General features: G+C 39.5%; 1 protein-coding gene across 1 annotated transcript in view; it reads left to right on the plus strand.

The window, feature by feature from the left end:
• Positions 1-4,527: 4,527 nt before the first annotated feature.
• The window catches only part of CLRN1 (clarin 1), a 34,385-nt gene continuing 11,316 nt past the window's right edge, over positions 4,528-27,596 (plus strand). The window contains exons 1-2 of the mRNA XM_012782807.2: positions 4,528-4,780; positions 25,872-26,051. Coding sequence (XP_012638261.1) covers positions 4,528-4,780; positions 25,872-26,051 — 433 coding nt within the window. The remainder of the gene's footprint in view (positions 4,781-25,871; positions 26,052-27,596) is intronic.

Consider the following 27,596-nt stretch of genomic DNA (forward strand, 5'->3'; position numbering starts at 1 on the left):
CCATGGAGTGTTTTTTTTCCCTTACAGTCATTAGAGAATTACAATGCTACTTGAGGATCACCAGCAACTTGAATTAGTCAAGGAATGTCAATCAAATTTGCCAGATTTTGCTTTAAAGATGAGAAAAATGGGATAGATTCACAAAGGCCTCTTGTCTTAGAATAGGAAGCTTGATAGACCCTCGTTGAGTCTCTTTTAGAGAGGCCTTCTAGTATAATGATCCATTTGGAGGAAAATCAAAATCAGCACTACCAGTGACAAATCAGACAAAAGGCAGAACCTCTCATTAAATAATCTAAAAATTAATAATTGGTATAATCAACCATGCAATGTCCCTAGGCAATGCGATATTCTCGCATAGCTAACAGGTTAGCACAGCCAAGAAAAAAGAAATAATCTAGCAAATGGACAAAATCTAGTTCCATAACTTACAAAAAAATTTTTTTGTTTTCTTTCATTAGATGGAGACTAAAGGATGCAAACTGTACTTCTCAGAGCTGACTTTAGGGTCGGGGGTAGGGAGCCCTAGAGGGTAAGAACTGAGGGGATCCAGTGACAGTTCCTTGACCACCCATCCTCCCAGTATAGCAGCTCAATTTTTATCTCATTTCACCTAAGAGTTCAGGCAATGGCTTTTCTGCTTAAAAATGATTGAGAACCACCTATGTAGCCTAGACCACTCTTTTCATAAATATGTAAAATGCGAGAGAAATTAAGAAATTCTTAATTTAGTGATAGATCTGGAAACAGATCCATGTTGTCTCTTACACTTGGAAAGCAAATCAGGTAAGAATTCACATGCCTTTGAATTTGGGGGATTTTTTTGGGGGGGTGCTTTTGTTTTCAAGTGACCTTAAAAGCTAATGCCCCAACATTAGTGTGAGAAGAGGCATGAATGCTATATTGGAAGCAAAAACAGAATCTGCAATTGTCCTCCTTTCTAGTCACTCTGAAGAATCATATCATTATCTGGCAACTGAAAGGGGTCATAGGAGGGGAGGCCTAGTTCCATTTTCCTATGTCACCAAATGTATTCCTATTAAGATTGAGAGAGGTAAAGATTTCGGCAGGATACTTGGTGAAAACTTGCTGACATTAATGACTCAAATTCTCAGAGAGACTGCAAGGAAAATGGTGTCATCACTGTCATTCAAGACATTTAAGATGAAATTTCAAAAGAAGGCTGTCAGGCATAATGACTGCCAGATTCCATTATATCATTCTCAGAGGGTAGATCACACACACTACTATGCAGCCTGTGGGTGGTTGATATTGAAGTTTGAAAGGAAGCTGCACAGAGAAGAGGTGAGGTAGATGTAGGGCCTGGGGGGGGGGTGGCTGTCCCTCGTGGCCAGGATACACCCCCACTGACATTCACATAGTGATTTGAGGGTAATTCTATAATCCAAATCTATGATTTGGGGGTAAAGCCTGGTCTTTAGTCTTGGATATGCTGAAACCTGACCCCATCAGGACATTTAGACAAGATCATGCTCTTGGTGCTGACAACATTCAGGAAGGTTTGACCTATAAATTTAGTGCCCATTTATCAATTTACTATGAGCATATTCCTCTCTAGTGACCGAAATGTTCATGTCTGCATGCATTCCAGCGCTGAGACACCTGCGAAGCCCAGTTAGCAATCATAAAGTGTCTATGTGAGAAGGGGGTAAGAGCAGTGGCTTCTGAACTTGGCTGCACACTGCAATCATCTGGGGTGATTCAACACCGAGGTCATACGCTAACATCAAATAAATCTGAATCTCAGGGATGAGGATGCAGACTTCAGTATTTTAAAATCTTCTCAAGTGATTCCAATGATCAGCAAAGCTGAGAACCACTGGCTTAGAGCAAATGGCCCTTTCCACTCGGGGAGCTTTTACATCATAGATCAATGGGTTTGGTTTTGTTTTAAACTAGGAACAGACATAGGTTTGCCAATGTTTTAATTTGTCAAGTTAGGGACATTAAAAATTCAACTACCATTATTTCATTAAGAAAGGAAATTTTAACAACAAAAAGTAGGAAGGACATAATTTCAGGATAAAGGATTAACTCACTATGCTGTATTATTTTTCTCATGTCTCTGTAGAACAGTGAACACTTTGCTACAGACTGATGCAAACTTAGAAACTGATGTGATCAAATTGCTCTCTACATCCACAATCAAAGCTTTCCTGCTTGGGCAGCTTTGGATACACTTGGCTGAGTTTTGGTTAATTAAACCACTCTTCTGTGCTAACCATCCCTCTCTTGACATATCCTTTTTGTGGAGGTATTAATAGCATTAACTTGTATGTAATATCTGCTCCCAGGCTTTGGAATGTTCAGTCTCTTCCAGTTACAGAATATGTTGATTTAATAAGCTTAACTCTCCTTAGACATCTTAAACTAAGCGTTCCATAGTGGACATGACACATATATGCCCAGAAAACCACTTATTAGGGGCACTGATAGCCCCTTATTTTGCTAGTAGACAATGATGGCGATTATGCTAAGCCCAACAGAATTCACTGGAAAGCCAGATAACCTGTGATAAGTTGTTTATTCTATGTGTCAAGTTACAAAAAATAAAAAGACTCATTCATATTGTAAACCTTATTTTGAGTGCCAATTTTGAGTGTTCTACACTCTCGGTTCTTCTGTGGCCATGGTTTTTATTGCCCCCTTCCTCCTCCGAATGTGTATTGGCATTCTTGAATCAGTTCTATACTTATTGTCTATCCTTAACAAGACAGGCTCTGGCAACTCCTAGGACAGGATAGCTGAGTAAGAAGTTTACTGGTACTCCAAGACTACACCCTAAAGTTCACTTCAAAATATGCATAATGTAGAAACTCATTTATGCTGAGAATGATGTGAAATACATGTTCATTTATTAATTTCTTCTAAGCTGTAATGCTTAAAGGCGGATCAAGAGGATAGAAGCAAGCATAAACTTGTGCTTTTGGCCATCTGGGAAAGTTCTATTTGCAGATGTCTGTGTTCTTCAAGTACCCAAGATGTGTTAATTAATAATAGGCCACTCTGTCCTATGTTACTCCCAGCCCAAATAAACCAAACTAAAGTGTTTGCCATTTCTTCAAGGTCAGGGAATTTGCTTAGAATAGCACATACACCTCAGAATTAGAAGACCTGGATTTGAATCCCAGTCTACTACTATCTTAAGCAAGTTGTGTGTAAACTCTCTGAGTTTCAGTTACCTTACATATAAAATGGGGATAGCATCACCATCTTTTTCTTCTTCTTCACTTTATATGGTAATGGTTAATAATTTAGGTAATGTATTCAGCAAAGTGCCAGACATACAAGTTCTTACTAAAGTTAACTTTGGAGGTCAGAGCTCAGCACAATAACATAGCATACAATATCCAGCAAGCACTTCCTGAGACACACACATGCACACACACACACCAATCCTACATCTGTTTGCAGAAGGAGGAATCTCATTGGAAATGCAGAGTTAAAGAGCTGGCACTGAATTCTTAACTGTAGTTTTCAGGTCTTGACAATTTAGCCAAACCTACCTTGCTACTTAAGCTTGCTCATGGCTTTGTCTCTTGTCTTCCTAATGGACTACCTCTGCTGACACCCTTGCCTTTTATGGAGAATTCTAAGAGCCATATATCTGACCACAATCCATCCTTCCATGAATATGCCCTTGGTCTTTACAGATTCTGGTATTCTTTGGACCTAGAATCACATTCCCTTGCCATTCTCCTGAAGCAGCCAAACTCATTAAAGGAAAACATTTAGAAATCTAGATACTTGCACCTGCATTTACATATTTTTGTGTGCCAAGAAGAATTTGAATCAAATTCTCTATTGATACATCAGTTCTAAACCATGGATCTGGGAGAAATGGAGTTAGGAGGGCAAGCCCCCATAGTTGGTCTCTGACACTTCATATCCACATATAACCCAATTCAGTTCAATATTTTTTTTCTGCTATAATTAGAATTTTTCAAAATCCATTAATTATCAGTATATGTACATATGTTCTTCCTGCCTCTGCTAGAGCTCCCTTCCCCCCCCCCACCAAACAAAAAACAAAAATAAAAACATATCAATGAACTTCTCAAGTTGCTGAAAATTTACCATAGGATTCAAGCCTGTTTCTGAAAGTTTCAACTCCCCCAGTCAGACAAAAGGCTGAGGAAGGGAAGCATTTATCAAGTTACATGGAGGACTCCATCTGTTATCTTAGACCTTTGTTACCAAGTGACACAAGAGGAGATACTTGAAGGCAGTTTGAAAGAGTCTTATTTTACAGATTCTTAGTCCAAAGATTTCAAATTGGAGAGAAGCAGCAGCAGCAGCAAAGGAGAAAAGCCAAGTGTGAGTGATGAAGAAACTGTCTTCTGACATTTAACCTGGCAAGAACCACTGCCGATGGTGAAGTCGCCTTTTCAGCAGGGATCTGTCTGTTCAGCTTCTATAATAAATGCAGTCAAAGGGGCAGTCCCTTCTCGTTGCTCACAAAGGTCTTGTGTTTGAACTTCGCCCTCAAAAAAGCCATTTCTCATCATGCCAAACCAACAGAAGAAAATCATTTTTTGCACGGCCGGGGTGTTAAGCTTTGCGTGTGCCCTGGGAGTTGTGACGGCACTGGGGACCCCCTTATGGATCAAAGCCACCATCCTCTGCAAAACCGGGGCTCTGCTCGTCAATGCCTCTGGGCAGGAGCTGGACAAGTTCATGGGAGAGATGCAGTACGGGCTTTTCCACGGAGAGGGTGTGAGGCAGTGCGGGTTAGGAGCGAGGCCCTTTCGGTTCTCATGTAAGTAGCAATTGGATTTGAATTATTTAATACTTTAGGCAGACTCTTTCCAGTGTTGGAAGGAATCATTTTTAAGAGTCTTGCCATTTTTATGGCAGAACATTTTAAACCGGTGTGAACCAATTGAAATACCTAGGACTCTGAGTGAGCAATTTCTTCTTCCTAGTTTTTGTTATTTTACATGTTTTTATTAATTATTTCATTCTTGCTATTTTATTATGCTATTAACTATTATGCTATTAACTATGATAACACATAGTTAATAGTTGTTATGTAATTAAGCTTTTTGAAAATGTAAATAATTAAGATTCTTAAATATTCATATTTATGTAAGAAATTATGGAGTTTTTTTCAAAAGGGAACTTGGGGAAATAGGAAAGCTATAAGAAATGATCTTCATGACTTTTGTTCTTTAAAAAAGGACCGTGTCCTGGGCTCCTTAACTAATCCTACCTGCTTTTCGACTTTGTTCATAATTTTGTTTCCTGTCTCCTCCTCCCTCCCCCTTTCCTACTGGGACCTTCACTGCTGATAAATATTCTGTTTTCATTTTTCACCAATTTGGAATCACTTGGCTGTAGAAATTTAAAACTATCTGCTGTGCTAACTGGGAAAGAAATAGATGCCTATTTAGTGCAGAAAATTTGCAACTGATTGACCTTCAAATCATGTAGAGAATATGAGACAGATTTTCCTGTCGTGATTTTGTGAAATGGAAGTGTTATCCGCAGTATTTATAACCTGTTTATCTTAAGAAGAGAATTTTTAAAAAATTACCATGTGAATAGGCAACTTATTAAATGAAAATTAATAAGAAGTCATTTGTTATATCTCTCACAACACACATTCAGACGTTATTATTATTTCAAAAGGGCTGGCTTGGAACAATCTTATGAAGACACAGTCAGTAAATTACTGCATAAATCACTCTTCAGGAAAGGAGGTTACCAATTGAGGCATTTAAAATGAATTATTTTGTCTGGTTTTTTTTTCTCTAGTATAGGTAGAAGGCTAAATTAATTGAATTTATTATTAACATATGCAGTGTCTAATTAAATTTCAGTGCTGACCTATTTATATTTCTGCAACATACCTTCTATCTCCTTAGCAGTCATTGGGCACCAACCTTCAACTCACATAGGTTACTAAGGGATGTGAATTTTCACAGGGCTCCAGAAAATTTCCAAGAATTAGTTTTCAGCTTTTCAGCTGATGAAGTGGATACAAAATCTTTTCACTGAATGGCTTTAAAGTTCATTAAGGTAAAGACCTGCTTAGTTTGCCTTGGGAGGGATGGGAGAAGAGAACAAAGCAGAATGGTATGTGATAAACAATTGTATTAAAAAACAAAAAAGGGGGAAAAAATAAGTGAAATGATTTCACCATGAGTCACTGGCAGGCAAAGCGTGAGTAAAACTCCTCACAAATGAATTTAGACAAAAGCAGGAGCATATGGTGAATTTTCTGGAGCCTTTGCATTTTCTACAGTGAAATGGAGATAAGCTTTACTCATACCATGGGACATGTTTCAAACCAATAATAATACTTTGATATTATTACTATATATTAAGCACTTTATATATTACTATATATTAAGCACTCATTTAATCCTTAGACAGCCACATTCTTCTGTGGTTCAGTGATTTTTGTGGCTGTGTCCTATACTGGTCCTTTAGCGGTCCCCAAACTTTTTGGCACCAGGGAGCATTTTCATGGAAGACAATTTTTCCATGGACTGGGGTTAGTGGGGGCGATAGTTTCGGAATGATTCAAGCACATTACATTTATTGTGCACTTCATTTTTATTATTATTACCTTGTAATGTATAATGAAATAATGATACAGCTCACCATAGGTTGGGAACCTCTGCAGAGGATGAAGTTGTTCTAATCAGGTGCCACACTTCTCACTTTCTGTGAGGACTGGCAGAGCTGGTGGGCTTTAAACAGAACCCTCTCTTATCTCACGAATTACATTAGTCCCTATAATACCCTGAACATTATTCTCCTTGCCTAGTGAAGAAAATCTTGCAGTTGCTTGTTTGTTCTGCAGTGACAATCCTCTCCATATACTACAGACTATACATGTTAAGTATACTCTATATACTATGCATGTTAAAATCTCATTCATTTTGGTGAGGCCAGTGAAGTATATTTAAAGCATAACTTTTTTCTGCCTAAGCATAAAACTATCTCTTTCAATGCAACATGAGAGAGATTTGGGAAAACTCTCAACTACCCAAAGAGCATAATACCCACTTAAATAAACACCTTTAGTTAAATAAACATTCACCCTGTCAATGATGTTTCATCAGTGTATCCTTGAAGAAGGAGAGTCCTCTGATACTCTTCCTGGTAGAAAAGAATAAGCCCTGTTAATATAAATAAATAAGTGCTGTAAGCTTGCTTTCTCAATAACGGCTTCCTTGGAGCAAAATTCAGGGGCCTCCAGAGAGCTCGAGTGGACGATTTTTTTCTGTTTTTTTCCAGAAACCAACTTATGATTAGAATACAGCTCATTTCCTAGAACTTCCCTCTTTCTCATTGTCCCTCTAGAAAGCTATTAAACAAACACTTGGATCTGCAGAAACTTTCCAGTATAGGAGGAATAGGAAAGGTAACTTATCAAAGTATCAATCACCTCATGGCCAGTTTTCTTCACCTTGTCATGTTATCATCAGTTAACATGAATTTACATTTCAATTCTGTTGGATTGCTAAATGCTATTTTACTTAATCAAACTTTTCATTTTAGATCAGCATTGGTTAACAGAAATATAATGCCAGCCATAAACGCAAGCCACGTATGTCATTTTAAGTGTTCTTCTAGTAGCCAGATTAGAAAACAAAACTAAAAAGAAACAGGTGAAATTAATTTTAATGATATATTTTCTGTAACCCAAGATATCCAGAATACTATCATTTTAACATGTAATCAATCTAAAAATTATTGACATATTTTACATTCTTTTTTTTTTTGTGCTAAGTCTTTGAAATCTAGTGTGGTATTTTACATTTACAGCACACCTAATGCAGACTAGCCACATTTCAATTGCTCATTTTAATGGCTACTGGATTGGTCAGTATGAAGATTCACTCTTAATACATGGACCATTGACAGTGTCCACATTCTAATTGAATTTTTGCTTGGTTCTGCTGTACAATTCTATGTGTGTTATTTTTATGCGCAATGCTTGTGTCACTTTTAAAACCCAGTGATACAGTATAACATGAGAATGAAGAATGGGCCAGAAAAATAGTTTGGCAATGTAGTCATGTTTGTTCCTATTAAATGTTCCCTACTGACCACTCTCTCTCTCTTAATTACAATAAGAATCTGCCCTGCCAGCATGCACAGTTATGCTGGGAAAACTTCTGCCTCGTTTCCTCTGGCTGATTCTCATCCACTTATGGGTCAGTGGTTCATTTTCTAGAGGTCACCAGCATTCATACCTAGCACACAATTTCATTCATTATAATGAAGGAATGTTTTCTTTTCAAGGCAATACAACTGGTAGGCTTAATTTTTCCTGGTATGTCACCTGTAAAATTTTAATGATGATGTTTAAACTCTAAATGTAGCCATCAAGACAAAAACTGCCAGTTTTAAGCTCAGCATGTGTGGGTGGGTTTCTGTTTTGGTGGTTTGAAACACTGCAGAACATCATCAAAATATGATACCCAAGAATCATATGGTATTAATCATTCCTAGATATACTGATCTATTCATTGCCAAGGCAGTTCAATGAGCTGGTAAAAACATATGGAATTATTTTTTGAAATGTGGAAAATAAAATTTAACCAATCATGTATCATCACAGCTTGCAACTTTAGTCATACTTTGAAAAGCATTTTAATTTGCACCTTATGATTGAAAATTCATAAAAAGCTAAACAGAAATTTAGCTTAGAAAAGCAGAGTTTCTTTACTAAATGAGGCATTTGACCCAGATTGGAGAGGATGTTGACACTCCATCTGTGAGCAAGCAGGTGGCTTCTCAAACATATTTTGAGACAGAGTAGTTGGGGCTCAGGTCTCTGTGACTGTCACTGAGAGTTGGCACTTTTTGTCACCATGGTCTCCTGCAAGTGTGACTTTGCTCCTGCTGACCTGGGCTGCCCCAAGCTGCCCTGGTGAACCACTGGTCACCATCTTGCACACACCCTGTATCTCTCCTATTGCCCTGCCCATGGCAGAGCTACCAAGATCTTTTTTTTTTTTTTTTTTTTTTGGAGACAGCATCTCACTTTGTTGCCCGGGCTAGAGTGCCGTGGCATCAGCTTAGCTCACAGCAACCTCAAACTCCTGGACTCAAGCAATCCTTCTGCCTCAGCCTCCCGAGTAGCTGGGACTACAGGCATGCATCACCATACCTGGCTAATTTTTTCTATATATTTTTAGTTTTCCAGCTAATTTCTTTCTATTTTTTAGTAGAGACAGGGTCTTGCCCTTGCTCAGGCTGGTTTCAAACTCCTGACCTCCAGCAATCCTCTCACCTCGGCCTCCCAGAGCGCTAGGATTACAGGTTTGAGCCACAGTGCCTGGCCAGCTACCAAGGTCTTTGATGTATCTCCTTCTGATAACACTGCCTGTCTCTCCTCCCTTCCTTAGCTCATGGCCCGTGTAGAAGAAGGTAGGAGGGTTGGGGGAGTGGGGTGATGGGGGAGGAACCTAAGGAGTTCGCTTGGGAAGATTACCCTGTGCGGTGAAGGGAGGAGGACGCCACTTGCACCACTTCACCAGCAAGCATGGGCTCTCCTGCTTTGTAGCTTAGGGGCCCTGTTTCCTCATCTCTTTCACCTATTAAAATAGTCCAGCAAATAGAGGTTTTGCTTACCTCCCACTGGGAAAAAAGTGATTAATGAAATAGAAGATAATATTGTGCAAGAAGCACTAGTGTGAAAGAAAAACCTTTAATTTTTCTCAGCCCAATAATTATTTTTTCCTCTGTCCACCCCAGACTTTGATGCTCACCCTATTATTTCAAAACACCTGTAAGTATTTGGCAATGTGTATTTCTCTGCAAGATCTTAATCCTCCAGAAGGCAGGGCTGTGTATTATTCAGCCCAGTACTCCATCAAACCAGGGCCTAGGACTGTGCATGGCACAAAGAGGTACCTAATAAATGTCTGGTGAACTGACCCTGTAGAGGTTAAGCAATCTAGACTTGAGGTGGGTCTCTGCCATTCACAAGAGATTAGACCTTAAGCAAATCCCATCACTTCATTGATTGTTCAGTTCTTGCATCTATAAATGGGAGGTGAAACTAGGTGATTTCTAACATCTCTTACAGATTAAATGCTCTCTGATCTATATAATGAGGGGCTGGCTGTTCTAGACAAGGTCCTTCTGGCTTTGAAATTCCATAACCCATCCATCTAGTCTTGGTCACGTGAGCCTCCACTGACAGATTTTGGCCACCATCATTAGATGTGCTGTGTTATGTGTGCCTTTGCTCTGGTCCTCAAAGCTCATGATTTTTAAAGTAAAGTGTTCTGAAATATCTACCATTTATCAGGACCCAGATGGATTTTGTTATCAAAGTGAATGTTTCTTTTCTTCTCTGCCACAATCTTTTACTTTTTTGTATGGAAAATTGCAGATTAACAAAGTGGAAAATGAAGAATGGGATGCTTTGGAACTCTGGCAAGATGGGCTAGTGGGTTCCTAGAATAGGATCAGCTATAACTACTCAAACAAGTGAGATGGCATTGTTGAGAAAGCAAAAAAGGAAGAAGACCAAAAACAAAGAGAGGCTGACTTCCTTCTTCCTCTAACTTTTCCTTTCTCTGTTTTTCCTATGAACTCCTCCTCCATCCTCACTGGAAAACTCCTCTTTCCTAAATCTGATTTCTTAAACTGGTAATAGCAAGAAGTTAGGAATGATCAGCAGGGTACTCCTACTCCAAGGGTATTCTTTACTCAAAACAAGAACTTAGCAGAAATTATCTTTCAATTGATAAGAAACATGGGGAAAATGCTTTTGAGGAAAGGAACTTCTGATTCTCTCTGCTTAGTCTAGAATAAGAACCTTCATTTCTCCCTTCCCCTAATATTAATAACTACCCTCCAATATTCTTATCCAAAAAAATCCACAGAATGAGCATTGTTCAAGAATTATAATTTTGCATATGTGTGCACGTGCACACTCACCCACGCCCAGACACCTTCCTTCCCTTTAAGTCACCCCACATCCTAAGTGGTTGGGGTAGGGAGGAGGAAGCCACTCGCACCATTTTATCAGCAAGCATGGGCTCCTAGTGCTTGGAGAATCATGGGCCTGAGCATATGCTGGGAGAGGAAAAGGTGGCGGGCAGGGCTGCTTCTGAAGCTCTGGATGGAAAAGTCCTGAGTGGGGCTTCTGCAGCTGAACCCTGGTGTATAAACTTTATCTACTGGAGGGTAACTCCAAAGTTGCTGTCACAAATTTCTGCTGTTTTCTCTTCTAAGTTTGATAGGTAACTGGTCTTCTCTAAGGACTTTCAGCCATCTCAGAAGAAACAATACTTATTTCAGCTGCCCATTTATTGGATTCCTCATGGTTCCAAGCATTTTGCATGTATTATCTCCAAACCTCACGTGGGAGGTGTAATGATGCTATTTCCCCTTGGACAAATAGGGAAAGTGGAAACACAGAGAGATCACAACACTTCCCAAAATCACACAGCTAGTAAGTAGGTAGCAGGCCTGGGATTCAAATTTGAATGCCTATGATAAATCATCCTCTTTCCTCTGCCACATTTTGCCTCCTTAGAATATTAAAAAAAAAAAAGATACAAAGAGATGAATAAAATGTATAAAGATTAGCCATCAGTTTCACCATCTATTTAAAAAATATTGTTGCTACCTCACAAGAGCTTGGTTTCCTGAATCCATGGGCTAGTATTTGGCCTTAAGACTTGAATTTATTCATTGCCTTTTTATTTCACATTTCAGTGTCCCTGATGGGTAAACCCCAATCTTGGACCTTTGAAAAATGAGACAGTCAAATGAAGCCTGTTTAATAATCTGGGCGGAGCAGGTCGTATATTATGCACAATCTTTGGTTTATGCAATTATATTACCTTAAGGCTGACAGATTAAGTTTAAGGCAGGGATCTCAGATAGCACATGTGGTTAGCTGATTTATGATCACCGCCAATGAGAATCTTTGTGGTACGATCCCCAGAGTTATTTACTCTGACTATAGCAATGATTTCACCACAGCAATTAACAAAATGGCAGACTCTTTGCTGAGGTGATGTGAACAGTTTTAGAACAGAGTCAGGGACCAAAAGAAAAGCAGGTACACAGCATTTGATTCATTTCAAAAACTAGTATTTTATTAGGAGCCAAAGGGATAGAATTGGAGCATCAATTAAAATCTCTGAAGTAAAAAACAAAAAGTTCACTTTTATCTCTGAAATATATTAGGAACTTCATAAAGCTATAGGCACATTTTTCTAAAACAAAACTCATATATGTTATGCTGACAAACTCGCCTCTCATCTATTCATGTGGATAAACACCCAGACTGGCTGTGGTATGATAAACTCTTATTAGAGGTATGATAGAACTGACTGAACAGCAAACTTAGTACCTGGCAGGCTAATTCATGCAAGGTTCGTATTTTGCTCCCTCTCGGCATGTTGTAACTGTGGCAAAGCCATTCTTGGGAGTTATTACCCCAACATAATCATGCCCCTGTGGATTAGGAGCAGTTAAATGGGTTCTGTTATCAGAGACACATATGTGCCAAAGCAGCTGTCGTCCCTAAGCCACCATGGGTGATTAAGACTCACTGATGGGGCTGCCTCCGAATAGACTAGTCAGGTGGATACGCTCAGCTGAGAGAAATTCAGGTGCGGTACTGAGAAAATTATATTTTAAACGGTTTTATCATACCGTCAGGTCTCCTCCTTTCAAGTGTTGGGGTCACGGATTTCATTCAGCGTGACCACGTAGCCACCGGAAGCCTGGCTCAATACCTGGGTGTGAGATTACGGGCGATATTAAAGGAGATGAATGCATCGAGCTTATGTCAGAGAATGTCTTTTACTGGATTTTCATAATGACTGGCTGCAGATGGGCTGAGGGCAAAGTCAGATCAAGAGCATTTCTGTAAGAAGAAAGAAATCTTCCCTCTTATTCTCTTTCAAGAAAATGAATAGCTGAGCACCAAGGGGCCAAATACTTTAAAAAAAAAACACACATACCCTTTTATGTGGAGAAGGACAAGTTGAGAAGAAAAACAGGACCTCTGAAACTACCTTTATAGCTTTAATCTGGGAAGAAATTGCTGCACCATTGCTGACATCATTATCAGAGGCTGCCTGAGTTCTGAGAGCTTCACAGATGGCCTTGTCTGCATTTTACATCCGGCCAGATGAAGGCAAAAAGGGTGGATGAGACCAAAACTATTAGATCAGTGGTCCATAACCCTGGCTGCACTTAAGAGTCACCTGGGGAGCCTTTAAAACTGCTGATGGCAAGGCTCCCTCCCGGACCAGTTGAATCAGGCTCTCTGGGGGCGGGGCCTGAGCAGCGATGGTTTAAAAGCTCCCCAGGTGACTCCACTGGGCAGCCAAGGCTGAGAATGACTGAGGTGGCCAGAAGCCAAGACAGGTGGACTCAGGTAGGCCAAGGCTTAGAAGCCCTGGCTGTTAGGGATGGGGGAGGCCACCAGGAGGAGGGGAGGAGTGAGAATGAGTGTTTAGCATTGTTTCCACAGTTGGGAGGTTTTCTGGTCAAGCTTATGCTGGGATCCTTGGCCTCCATTTCTGTGAAAGCCTCAGAGGGAATGAGCGGCCTGATTGATGAGTGTGCAGTGAGAAACTGAGCATACTTGGCTCTCAGCCTGGTGCCTTCCTCTGCTTGCAGATCTGCCCACCAGTTTCAGGAGCCTGCTCACCGACTGGGCGGGTTAAAGGAGTCAGCTCTGCCCTTGATGGGGAGGCCTTCAGCTGCCTGCCCTGTCTGTGGCTGCGTGGGTGAAGCCGCCTAATTCGGGGAACTTGGTGGGAGATCTAAGCATGTTCTCTAATCGTTCCATCAGACATAAAGCTAACTTTTGACCTCCATCTGCCCGTCTCCTGTGGAAGGGCTCTGCTCCTTCCAGAGAGACTCTCGGGGGTCCTCTTTAGAGATGTGTTATCAGTCTAAAGATCATTTTAGACAAGCCATTACAGAGAATGCCCAAGAAATTGCACAGGGGAAATAGAATCAAGAATGGGAACAATATATCACACAGCAAGGAAAGTGTGTGACTGGTTTCAAATGAGTAATTAACTATAAATCCAAAGTTCCAGTATTATTTATAGCAATTGTCATCTACCTGGTCAGGGAGGAAAAAAAAGTAAAAATCTGAGCTACAAGATAGAAAGTTTGAATTCGATGTAACCCAAAGATTCCTACAGGGTGTTCTTTGGTCCCAATGCGCAGACACACTCTGACCACCTGTGGGCCAAATAACTCCCACCCTTAATGATCGATCCTGACTCTCTCCCTATACTGAGTTCCTACATTCCCCACTCTTCTCAGGGGAAATACAACCCTCCTGCTGTTCTTGTCATGTTAAAAAAATATCTAGGAAATTACTTAAAATTTACCAAGAGCTTCCACATGAATGATCTCACTTGTGCTTCTCGTAAGCTCTGTGACTTATTTCTATTAGAATCCACACTTATAGTTAAGGGAACTGAGATATACAGAGACCCACATGCATAGTAAGTGGCAAAACCAGATGAATCCCAAACTTCTCCAACTCCAAGAGCTAGGCTCTGTCCATCCTGCCATGCTGCCTCTCAGTTAATGCGCGGCTGTTTGTCTCCCTTTCCACCAGGTCCTCCACGCTTTCTGCTTTGGTGGTGCATTATATTCCAGCCACCTAATACTCACGGCTAATGCCCCTATGTTAGATTTAGATTGAATTTACTAATTCCTGTTTTCAGATTTGTAGGATAAGAGGCATGACTCTTAGACCAAATCAATAATAGATAAAAGGATGACAACGTTTCAGGATAAAATATAACACAAGAACCCAGTGGATAGAAATAAAATAAATTTTAAGGCAAGTGAAATGAAAGCCATACAACTAGGGATATCAAAACACACATTAATGGCAAGTGATAAAGGAACACACTTAGCAGTTAGTAAAAACAAATACTTTTTATTTTATTACCCTCCAATGACCTACTGCAAACAGCATGACTTTACATGTAAAACACAAATTATTTGTAAATTAAAGAGTATACATGCCCTCAAACACCTCTCCCGCAAAAAGATTACTAGATGTCTATTGTGTGCCTGAGCATTCTGCTAGACTCTGAGGATGTGAGGAATTAGAGAGGATGCTTGTTCAACAACTCAGACTCCAGCAAAAGTGATTTTAAATAATCAGCCATTTGGAAGAGCTGTATGAGCATATCAGTCAGGATGTGCTAGGTTATATTTTAGTAACAAGTAAGTCCAAACTTCACAGGTTTAAATCAACCAAGACGTGTTTCTTGCTCTCAGCTCATATTTTTCAGAGAACAGCTGGAGGTCCATTTCGGGATACAGCCACCATCTGGAATGTTGACAGTTGTAACAGAGAGAAAGAATTGTGGAGGCTTTCACACTGGCAATTAAATTCTCTGACCCAGAACTGACACATGCCACCTCCACTTTCGTTTTATAGGTCAAGGCTTGTTACACAGCCCTATCGAACTTCAGAGGGGCCAAGATTTGCAATCCTACCATGAGCTATAGATGGTTGAATAGCACTGATTGAGGAAGAACCAGAGCTATAGATGGTTGAATAGCACTGATTATTATCACAATTATTGTATTTGTTAAGAAAGCTCCTAGAAGGAGAGCACAGGGAAATCAGAGGAAAGTTTTTTAAAATGAGCTAGATTTCACTAGATGGCATTGAAGAAACATTCCAAGTAAAGGAACAGTGTGAGCAAATGTGCAAAGAGCTTATTGTGGCCAGAGTGCAGATGGTGTGTGAGAGTCAGGAGGAAGAGGCAGGAAAGGCTGCAGAGAATGCAGTAACCAGAATACGACAGACCTTGTTTGTTGTGCAGAGGTGGTTAATTTTATCTTGCAGCCATGTGAAGCCACTTAAGCAAGTTAAGCAGGTAAGTGACAGGACAGAAGATGGATTGGAAGACGACCAGAAGAGAGGTGTGGACCAGTCAGGAGTCTCCTCCAACAGTTTGGGGTCCAAATCATAGTAATGGCAGAGGAATGGGAAGGAAGGGAAATATCTCCAAAATATTCAGAAGCAAAAACCAGCAGAACTTGGTGACAGAGGATAAACCCCAGATTTCTGCTGCTTGGATAGTTGTTACAATTCACTGAGATAAGAAATACAGAAGGAAAACGTTTAGAGGGAAGATGAAGTTATTTTTGGTGGTGTTTAATTTGTGGTTCCACCTGTGGCATGTCAAGCGGAGAAGTCCATCAGTTGCACCAATTTGCAGGTTGTGAGAGAGGCCTGGGGGAGAGGTAGAGGAGTGGGAATTGGCAGATTAGAGCCTCCTTGGAGCTATAACTGAAGATGAGGTTTCCCGGGGAGGGGAATCGAATGGGAAGAGGGACAAAGATGTGTCCTAGAAGACTCTACTAGGTACGGGTGTGGGGGGTAGCTGCAAAGGAGACTGAGGCAACAGTCGGTGAGGTGGAAGGGACAAGCTGAGGATAAACCTCGAGAGGAGACACCTTCACCAGGAAGAGTCAAACAGTCCTAAACACCATGGAGTTGTCAAATGAGAGACTTGAGACAGTGAAAGTAGTTCTTTTTGTTTGTTTGTTTGTTTCAGCATATTATGGGGGTACAAGAGTTAAAGTTACATATATTGCCCATACCCCCCTACCCCCTTGAGTCAGAGCTTCAAGCATGTCCAACCCCCAAATAAAGTAGTTCTTTAAACCTTTTCCAAAGCAGTCTTGAAGAATAAGTGCAGAAAGGTATTTTGCAGAGCTGAGGAGGTTCCAGGAGGTGAGGACCCAGAGACAAGGGCTGCAGGTATAAAGGGAAAGACTGAGGCCAGGAAATAGGGGACTGAGGATCCCCACGCCAGGAGAGGGGCGTGTGTGTTTGCAATGGGAAGAGTTTGACAGTGACTGCATGGAGAGGATAGAGCAGGAGGGAGAAAAAGGCTGAAGACAGATGGAAGAGGTAAGTAGTGGATCAGAAATGCCCCATGAAGGTGGAAAAGGGTAGGTCTGAGAGCACAGGGAGAAGGCTACACCTTCGACAGGAGAAAAACATTTCTTTCACTAAGAATAAAGGAAAGGTTGGGCAAGGACCATGGAGAAGGTGTGGGTGGGTGACAATGGGGCACTGAAAAGTTAAGGAAAGTTTTGATAGCCTCTCTTTTCCCTGTGGAATAGGAGAGTTTAGTTCATGAGATATTTTTGAGCCCTTTGTACTCCAGGCATGGAAGACTAAAAGAAATGGATGTGGGTGTGATAGGTGCCTAAGAGTAGGAGAGGGTTGGAATATCTGACAAGGGACAGAAGAGGGAAAGACTGGAAAAGGCTTTGCAGATCAGAGGCTCACAGGGTCCCCATCTGACCAGGAGCAGGGGGCAGGGAGGCAAGGGACACAACTTGAAGAATGCAGTCCCCCACCAAATGATTGCGGGAGGGCAGCTTTCTTACGAGAGCATGCCTGTGACTGTGTTTTCACTCCAAGTCATTAACTTATGACTAACTCAGCTCTGTTTCATAACAGCAGACTTGAGTAATGAGGGCATGACAGCCTTTCTCTGCACACCAAGTTATGCAGTGTGGATTTTCTTTCTTTTTTTTAACCATCTCTCCTGTGACTTTGGTGCCTTCTGTACTGCTATTAGGATAGTGTATTAGAAGAGTAAACCCAGTGACTAGTTTCTTCTAGCTCTGTTTCTGACTAGGTCTCCTGTCAGAAATCTCTGCTTTCTAGACTTCACAGAGGGGGAATAAAGCTTTGAACCAGAGTTGAAAAGTGGAGTTTAATATGTACATTACACAATACCACACATGTTTTTGAGGTTTCCTTGTATCTATACTATAACTTTCATTCTTTCAGAAAGGACTCTGACCCAAATAATTCCTATCCTGGGAATTCACTCAAAAAGGTCATTCCTACTCATTCCCCAACCCATGATAAGAAAGAAAAAGGTATGTTCTTGGAGATGTTCATGGAAACATGAGTTATAATTCTGAAACAGTGGAAGGCAAACCTAACAGACCACGGCGCCTTGGTTTGGTGAAAAACGCATGCAGTTATCCAAGTAATAGTTATGAGGACAATATGTTGGATATAGAAAAAGATTATATTCTGAGTGAAAAGGACAGAACTGCATTATGGTTATGGTAATATAGGAAATAAATATTAAGATATACAAAAATTTTGAAGAAACAAAAATAAAAATGTTGCTATGTTGGTAGGACTATGGATGAAATTTTTATCTTCATTTTATTGCTACAATATTCATCAAGAAAAAAGTTCCTCCATCAACCGTTTTGGACCTTTAGACCAACTAATAGAAGCAAGGTGAGCAGGAAGTCCATTTTCCTCTACTCCACCTGCCCTGCTAACAGAAAAGAGGTTCGTCAAGTTCAGGTTTGAGATGAATTCTTTCTCCAAATCCAGAACTTTAAACCTGTTATTAAACAGCAGTCAGTTTCCATGTTACATGTTGACAATCCCCCGAGTATATTAGATTAAAATTTTCCTTTTAATAAAGGGATTTCAAATTCCATCTCAATTGCCAACCAAGGTCTTTCAACTTCTAAAAACAAAACAAAACAAAAAACACACTGGGTCTTATGGCCCCCTCTGGCCACTACTCTATTTCATGTCCATTGCTCTGGATTCTTCCCAAACCTCTCTCCATCCCACTTCTGTTTGTTTTTAGTTGGGTTTATTGAAGTATAATTTACATATAGTAAAATTCACCCTTTTTAGATGTAGAGGTCTACAAATTTTGACTAATGCATAAAGGCATGTAATGACCACCATGACCAAGATAGAGAACACTTTCATCACCCCAAAAGTTCCTTTCTGCTCCTTGGTGGTCAATCTGCTCCCCCACCCCCAATTCCAGGCAACCACTGATTTGTTTCCTGTCCTAATCATTTTGCTTTTTCCAGAATGTTGTATATATGGAATAATTCAACATGCAGCCTCTTGAATCTGATTTCTTACAGTTAGTATAACACATTTCAGATTATCTGTATTATTATACATAGCACTAGCTTGCTTTTTTTTATTGCTGACTACTATTTTATTATATGGATGTGACACAGCTTGTTTATCCATTCACCTGTTGATGGATATTAATTTTTTTCCAGTTTTTGGCAAATATAAATAAAGCCACTATAAATATTTGCATACAGATTTTGTGTGGACATACATTTTCAATTCTCTTAGGTAAATACCAAGGAATGGGATTGCTGGGTCATATATTAACTCTATGGTCAGCTTTCTAAGTTCTGGAACAACTGAATATCTGTACATAAAAAAAAAAATTAACCTTGACCCAAACTTGTACCATATACAAAGGATAACACAAAACAGATCACAGACTTAAATACAAACCTAGTACTAAAAACTTCAAGAAGAAAAACATAGCAGAAAATATTTGTGACCTTGAATTAGGCAAATACTTCTTAGATTTGACATCCAAAACATGGTACATAAAAGAAAAATGATAAACTGGACTTCATATAAATAAGAACTACTCTTCAAAAGACACTGATAACAGAATGAAAAGACAAGCCACAGACTTGGAGAAAATATTTGTGAATTTCTTATCTGATAAAGGGCTCATATCTAGCATGCATAAAGACTTCTCAAAACATAATAAAAAATCCAATAAAAATGCACAGAAGATACGGACACATCAGCAAAAATGATATAGGGAAAGCAAATAAGCTCACAAAAAGATGCTCAACATCATTAGTCATTTGGGAAATGCAAATTAAAACTAGAATGAGATAAACTACACACCTGTTAAATGGATACTGTTTTTAAAAACCTGCCAAGTGCTGGCAAGAATGTGGAACAGCTAGGACTGTCATGCATTGCTGGTGGGAAGGTGAAGTGGTACAGCAGCTTTGGAAAATACTTGGCAGTTTCTTATGCATTTGGAGCTGGGACTGGGGGATGAGTTGACTACAAAGGGGCAGGTGGGGAGGAGTTTTGGAATGGTGGAATTATTTTATATTTTGATTGTGGTGGTGGTTACAGAACTCTAGGTGTTGGTCAAAACTCACAGAACTGTATACTAAAAAGGGAGAATTTTTTGCTGTGTTAATTTTACTGTAATCTTAAAAATGGGGGCGGGGAAGTAAAAGCAAAGGCAGCAATGTCACTGTGTGACTTGAGGCAAGTTACTTAACTTCTCTGTGCCTTCAGATTTTTTAAAATTTATACACTGAAGATAATATAATACCTCCTTCCTATTGTTGTTAGAATTAAATGTGTTAATGTAAAGTACCTGGAACATAGCAAATGGTTTGTAATAATTGTCTGTTATTTTCTTATTCTTATTATTACTTGTATAATAATACAAGTCTTTGAAGAAGTTTGGTGACAATGAAGACAAAAGAAGGGCAATTAGGGGTTAGGTGGCTTAATGATGACACACTGACTCATAGAGAGGAAGCAATCAGCGAGGAGGGAATGAAAGAGAGGAAAAGCTATTCTGAATGCACAGACCTATGCGAGGCTACTAATGTGGCGTCAGCTGCCCGTTTTAATAAATAGCCCCTCTCACCTGTCAACAGCTAATCAAGTAATTTCTGGAGGCCAGAAGTGACTTGCTAGATTAATGACAGCTCCTCCACAGATCAAAACGTTCAAATTCTTTTTCTGTTGTAATCTTAAACCTAAAAGTACAGGAAGAACAAACAAACCTACCTCCTAGATACACGATATCCAATATCATTAAAGTGACATCTCCCAATATTTATTTGAATGGTCTGCTTTCAGTTTCAACTAAGGAAAAGCCACATTAGTGTTGGTCAGAAGACTGAGGGGTGTTACCAGGGTTCTGGCCGATCATTATCAATGCAGGGATTTTTATTTAAAAAAATAAGAAGAAACCTGATAAAATGTAAGTATAACATGCAGGGATTAGTGTCCCGCTGGGTGACTTTTGCACAAGAGTGGGAATTTTAAGAGATTTCATAAGAATTAAAATACCCCACATGACAATTTATTTTAGCTTCTGGCTTTTCTTTCCAGGAGGCAAACCACTTCAACTTCTTTCTGCATTTGTTTCAATTCAGTAACAATCCTCAATTTTCAGACAGGCTTAACCAACTGCCCTATCAGAGACCATGAGGTTGCCACCTTTTTAAGAGGAGATGAGATGGGTGGAAGCAGGTTTTAAATAAATAAATAAATAAATAACTGCTAGCAGAAACCAAGTCAATAGCTGATTGCATGTGAGGGAAGCTCCAGAGGGCAGGTTGTTGTAGTACAGATGCTCCCAGATTATGATGGGGCCACCTCTGTATAAACCCATTGTAAGCTGAAAATATCAAAAGTCAAAATGTACTCAATACACCTAAACCTGCCAAACACCATAACTCAGCCTCGCCTACCTTAAATGTGCACAGACACTTACATTAGCCTACGGTTCAGCAAAATCATCTGGCAACACAGCTCTCTGCTGCTGCTGCCCGGCACTGGGAGAGAATATCACACGTGTGTCGCTATGCTGGGAAAAGATCAAAATTCAAAGTGTAGTTTCTACTGAATACTTATAACTTTCAGACCATCAAAAAATTGAAAAATTGATATTATGTCGAAAATTGTAAGTCGAATCATCAGAGGTTAGCAACCATCTGTACAAGACCAGCTGTGACTCCAGAAGCAAAAGCCGGCTGTGTCCTTGGAAGACGGGGCAGAGTGGACCACTGCCATCACCCACAACAGGAGCTCAGCATCTGTGAACTTTCACATCCGTGTCGCCACTACCCCATGCTTCCAACAGAGTGGAAGAACTTTCCTATTTTATCTCCATCCATCCATCCATCCATCCATCCATCCATCCATCCATCCATGTCATTTCTAACTGATAAGGATTTTTAAAAACACAACCACAACACCATTAACATAAGCAATAAAATATCAATCACAAGATATCTAATACCCAATTCCTGTTCAATTTTCCCTGGTTATCTCAAAATTGTCTTTTTATAGATGGTCTGTTTGAATCCCAAACCATATCCATAGTCACATGTTACATTTGGTTAATGTGTCTCTTAAGTTTCATTCAATCTGTAACAGTTACAAGAGTTTTTTTACATCCTCATTTATCTTTTTAATTATAAAAAAAAGTATGTAGTAACTGAATAGACACTGCTTGTAGGAAAATAAAAAAAATATTTTTTTCTAAACTGTACAAAAAGATATATGGCAAAATGTTTCTCAGTCTCCCTTCCCAGAAGTAGTGTTACCATTTTGTGTGTGGCCTTCTAGAAATAGTCTCTGCCTAGACACACATGGCAGTCCCTGAGGCTGCTGTAGCATGATGGTAAGAGTGAAAACATGAGTTCAAATCCCTATTCTGCCACTTACTAAATATAAATTTTGGGCATGATTCATAGCCTCTGTGCCTCAGTTTTTAATAATAATACTTAATTCATAGGCTTGTTGAGAGAATTAAATCAGATAAGTGCTTAAATAATTATTTGTTATTCTATATAACCCCCATTGGCTTCAAATAGCAAAATGATACACATTTCTCTTTTCTGTTTGGTTTGTTTTTTCATCTAACATCATATTTTGGTGAAAATTCCATGCCTGTTGTTACAGATTCACTTCATTCTTTGTAATCATTGACTAATATTTCATTGTATGGATGTGCTACTGCTAAACATGTAAGTTATTTCCAACCTTTTGTTATTACCAAAAATGCAGCAATGAATATACTTATAATACTTTATTGCAATATTTTTGCATGTGCAAAAATATTCATTGAAATTGCTGAGCTAAAGTGTATGTACATTTTAATGCTTTATAGATATTTATTGCACAACTGCCTCAAAGGAGGTTATACCAATTTACACTCCCAAGAAAATGCACAAGGGTCCCCATTTCCCTACACTCCAGCTAACACAGGATATTACTAAATGTTTTCATCTTTGTAAACGTGATTTGTAGAAAATGGTATCTCATAGTTTTAGTATGCATTTCTCTTACTATTTGAAGATAAACGGAATGTAATGCTATTAAATCTCTGCAGTCAAATGACCTAGCCATGACTCCTGAGTGAGGACACTGGTGAACACTGTCAGGATCCAAACATCTTTGTATTTATGAAGAGGAGGCTCCCTATCCGATAGCACTAGGCGTACATCATATGTATACGTGTATAGTTAATAATTAGTTATATCCAGCCGTGGTGAAGGTTTGTTCTGAACCAATCCAACTGTCTCACCGGGTCCATTTCTGGCACATGCTCGGGGTAGAGCATCGTCACCACGAGACGTGTGTTTGTACAGCTGCCCGCTACCTCCTCCCTGAAACATTTTCCCCACTGGCTTCCCTGCTGTTTCACTCATGGATTTGCTCTTAACTCACAAGCTGCTCTTTTCTCAGTCTCCTTGGCTGGTTTCTCTCCCCTTCTGTCCTGGTAGACAGGGGAGCTCCAGGGCTCTTTCCAGGCTCTTCTCTCCTCTAACCACATCTTCTCCATGGCTTACATCCATTCCCATGGGTTTCAATACCAGAGCCATGACTACAGTGAGGCCACTGAGGCACCCAGCACATAAAATCTAAGGAGACATTTACTCTCAGACTCATCCAGGTGCAGAGTTGGCCGCGAGGGGGACTGCCTCCTTACCTTTTACATATGAGGCATCTCCTTGCCTCACTTCACCCTAGTCTAGGTTCTGTCAAACACCCGTCTTCTCCCTGGACCTCCAGAAACATAAATCCCATTTGACATCTCTACTTGGAGGTCTTAGAGGCAACTCGAACTTAAAATATCTAAAACAGAACCCTTCCATCACTTCCCAGCCTGGTACCCAAACCTCTTTCTTCTATTTCTCTATCTCAGTTAACAGCATCACCATTTATTCAGTTGCTCAGGAATTAAATTTAGGAGTAATCCTTGATTCTTCTTTTTTGACAAGTCCTATCTTCTGTCTCCAAAATGTATCCAAGACACGACAACCTCTCACCACCTTAGGCCTGCCTCCCTCTTTCACCTCTGTAAATAGCCTTTCCAGATCTCCCTGGGAAGATGGGGACATTTGTCCTTCCCAATTCCTGTGGTCACTACTCATCAGCAAGAGTGATCTTTTAACATCATGAAGGAGACTGTGTCGCTTTTCTACTTAAAACCTTCCAGTGGCTTCCAAATGAATTTAGAATAAAAAGCCAACTCCTCACCATGGTCAATAGACCAGGATCGAGTGAGTACAACAATCTGATCCTAGCATGAAAATCCCACTTCCACCTCCTCGTCATTTGCCAGGCTCCACCACACTGGCTAGTTCCTGCCTCAGTTGTGCTCCTTTTCCTTGGAAAGCTCTTTGCCTAGATCTTTACAGGATGACTTCCTTCTGAATGTTCAGGTGGCTGTCTGTTCAAGGGTCAGTTTCCTGACCACCCCCTTCCACTCATCCGATCACTCAAAATCCCATTACCTTTTTTATTTCTCCATAGTATTTACCACTATCTCAAAGTATCTCATTGTTACCGATGCATACCAGCCCTCCCCAACGTTCAGGGGCTTAATCCAAAAGCTTATTCATTGAACTGGACAGTTCTTGATTGAGTCTCTCCTACTGTTGCAGTTACATAGCCAGCTGGGTAGGCGTCATCTGGTACCTTTTCTGGGCTTGACATCCAGGACAACCCCTTTCCTCACATACCTGGAGCCTCAGTGCTTTTCCAGGTAGCCTCAATCTCCAGCAGAGTGGCCTGGACTTCTTGCATGGCAGCTCATGCCCCTAAGATAAACAAACAAAAAAAAAAAGCAGAGACTGCTGGTTCTCTCAAAGCATATGCCTGGAACCGCACAATGTACTTTTGCTGCCATATTCAGAAAGTCAAAGCAGTCACAGACCAGTCCAAGCTCAAGAGGACTGAGGAAAAAATTCTACCTCTTAAAAGGGGAAGTGACACATGTGTCAAAGCAGGGGAAGGCATTGGTAGTGACTGTCTTTGGACATAAGCTATCACATTCATTTGTTTACTCCCATTAGGTTATAAGCCCCATGAGACAACAGGGGCCTTGTCTATTTTGTTTTATGGTGCTACTTTTAGCACCTAGAATAATGCCTGGCACATAGTAGGTGCTCAGTAAATAAATTAAGCACTTGATAAATGTTTGAGAAACTTAAATAGACTGAACTAAATCTCCCTAGATTGGTCCTGCTGGTTTGCTGATGCCAAGCATGCTGATGCCTCACCCGATAAAAGAAACCCTACATTTAAAAAGTATTTAATTTCCTCTGCAAACAAGAAAAACTTGCCCTGAACACAAAATCTAGAAATAGATTTGGTGTGTTTTCTAAATGGAAAATATTTCTCATAGCACCAGAAATTATTTTTTCACAACTTTGTGCTACATCAAAATATTGAAGCTCACTGAAAATACCCTATTCTTTAATCTTGGTGTGGACTAGAAACCATGTGTGGTTTTTTTTGTTTTTGTTTTTGGTTTTTTGGTGTTTTTTTTTTTTTTTTAGTAACAAGGTAAATAAAAACCTCCTGATATTTGAACTTCTCCAGATATCCCCAAACTTAAAATATCATTACAAGTTAAGACAGATTTAAAAAATGACTACTGAGAAATGGTATTTAAATTTAGCCATCAAAATGTACAGTTTTGGTTTATAAAGCCAGCATTTGTTTATTTAAGTAATTACATATGACCAAGGGCAGAAAAAAAATTCCCTCAACTCTTCCCTTTGCTGATTTTTACTGGCGAATTCTATGAAATGATCCTGTCTTTAAGCTTTTTAATAAACTCCTTGTAAATTAGTAAGTGAGAATGTCAGAAGGAATTTTGTGATATTTGAAATTTAAGAAAGAGGGATTTAATTTTTAAAATTATACTTGCAGACTGCTGCTAATGAAATTTCTTCTAATTCTTGTTTTGCTTTGTCTTTAGTTTTCCCAGATTTGCTCAAAGCAATCCCAGTGAGCATCCACGTCAATGTCATCCTCTTCTCCACGATCCTCATCGTTTTAACCATGGTGGGGACAGCCTTCTTCATGTACAATGCTTTTGGCAAGCCCTTTGAGACTCTGCATGGTCCACTAGGGTTGTATCTTTTGAGCTTCATTTCAGGTAAGTACCAAATTTTACCTTAGAAGACAAGTGTGCTTTTTAATATGTCAAAAGATGTTCTAATGAAATATAAAGTTATAATATATATACACAAATGTTCACTATAGTATTATATATGACAACCAAAAGTGGAGAAATAGCATAACTATCCAACAATAGGGAATTCAATAAATATATTACAGTAGTCCATATGAATAACTATGATGCTGACATCAAATTATATTTCTGAAGATGTTATCAAGAGGATAAATGCTTGTCCCAAAGCTTTAAGTGGAACAAAGCAGTATGTAAGCTTTTACATATTATGAACCTAATTTTATTATGTGTATAACAGAGAATATACATCTAAAATATGTATTATATATTTTAATATATACTCTACCAACATGTATATGTATGGAGGCTATATATTAATATAAGTATATAGGGAGGAGATATAGTCAACAGACAGATAGATAGAGACTCCAGTGGTTATCTCTGAACAATGAAATTTTAAGTGATTTTTATTTTTGCTCATATTTATCAATATTTCTAAATGTTCAATAATGTACCTTTATTCATAATCAAAACATAAATAAATGCCATCAAAAAAGAGTAAAGGTCCAGTATTCCACCCATATATGAGTTGCCATGTTCAGGCCTATAGGTACTCTGTGTAGCCTAATGGCGGGTATATCTAGGCAAAGATAAACTCTAAACCCAGAAATCTGTTCATCAATAAACATGTACCACTCAATAGCCAAGGCTGATGGAAAAGAATATAAAATCCAGTCAGTGACAAAGGGTGTTTACAATATGTTTTCAAAGAGGAGGAGAAAGATGAGAAAATGAAAAATACATAACTCCTATAGAGTAGTTTTTTTCTATAGGAGCTCTCTGATTTCACCCAAAAGATTCCATACTTTGTCCTATTCCTGAGAAGCAAGTAATTTTATTGGTGATTTCAATGAGAGATGAGAGAGATTACAACTCTCACCAGAAAACAATGTAATGAAAATCTCTGTTCCACTGTTTCTTTTTTCCCCTGAAGTTGCCCTTTTAGCTGCCAGTCACCAGACAGGAGGCACGAGGTTCCTGCTTGCTCTTGACACTACTCCCTTCTCCAGCACAATTCAACTCCAACAACAAATTTGCACAGATCCCGCTCTATAAAACAAAGCCCTGTATTTAACAGGGACTCACTCATCTTAGAAGATAGTACAGCCTCTATTAATTGTTACTTACACACATTGCTTAGGGTCTTACCCCATCCACATCTTGCTAATCAAATTATTCTCCCAACCAAAGTAGGTCTCTCTCTAGCAGGAATTCTGCAAATATTTTCTTTATCCTCTGAGGACAGAGTCTAAGTCTTCCTTGTCTTTGTATCTTTGGCAAAAGCATCCAGCATGAAGCTCTGCACACAGTAAACCATTCAATATGTATTTGTTGACTTGAAAAAGCAAGTCCAGGAAGGAGATGTTAACTTGGTCACCTAGACAGAACAGGTTAGAGAATCAGAATTCAAGCGGGATGTAATCAGCAGAGCAGGCCCATAGAGGTGGT

The sequence above is a fragment of the Microcebus murinus genome, chromosome 1 (assembly GCF_040939455.1).
Source record: "Microcebus murinus isolate Inina chromosome 1, M.murinus_Inina_mat1.0, whole genome shotgun sequence".
Classification (NCBI taxonomy): Eukaryota; Metazoa; Chordata; class Mammalia; order Primates; family Cheirogaleidae; genus Microcebus; species Microcebus murinus.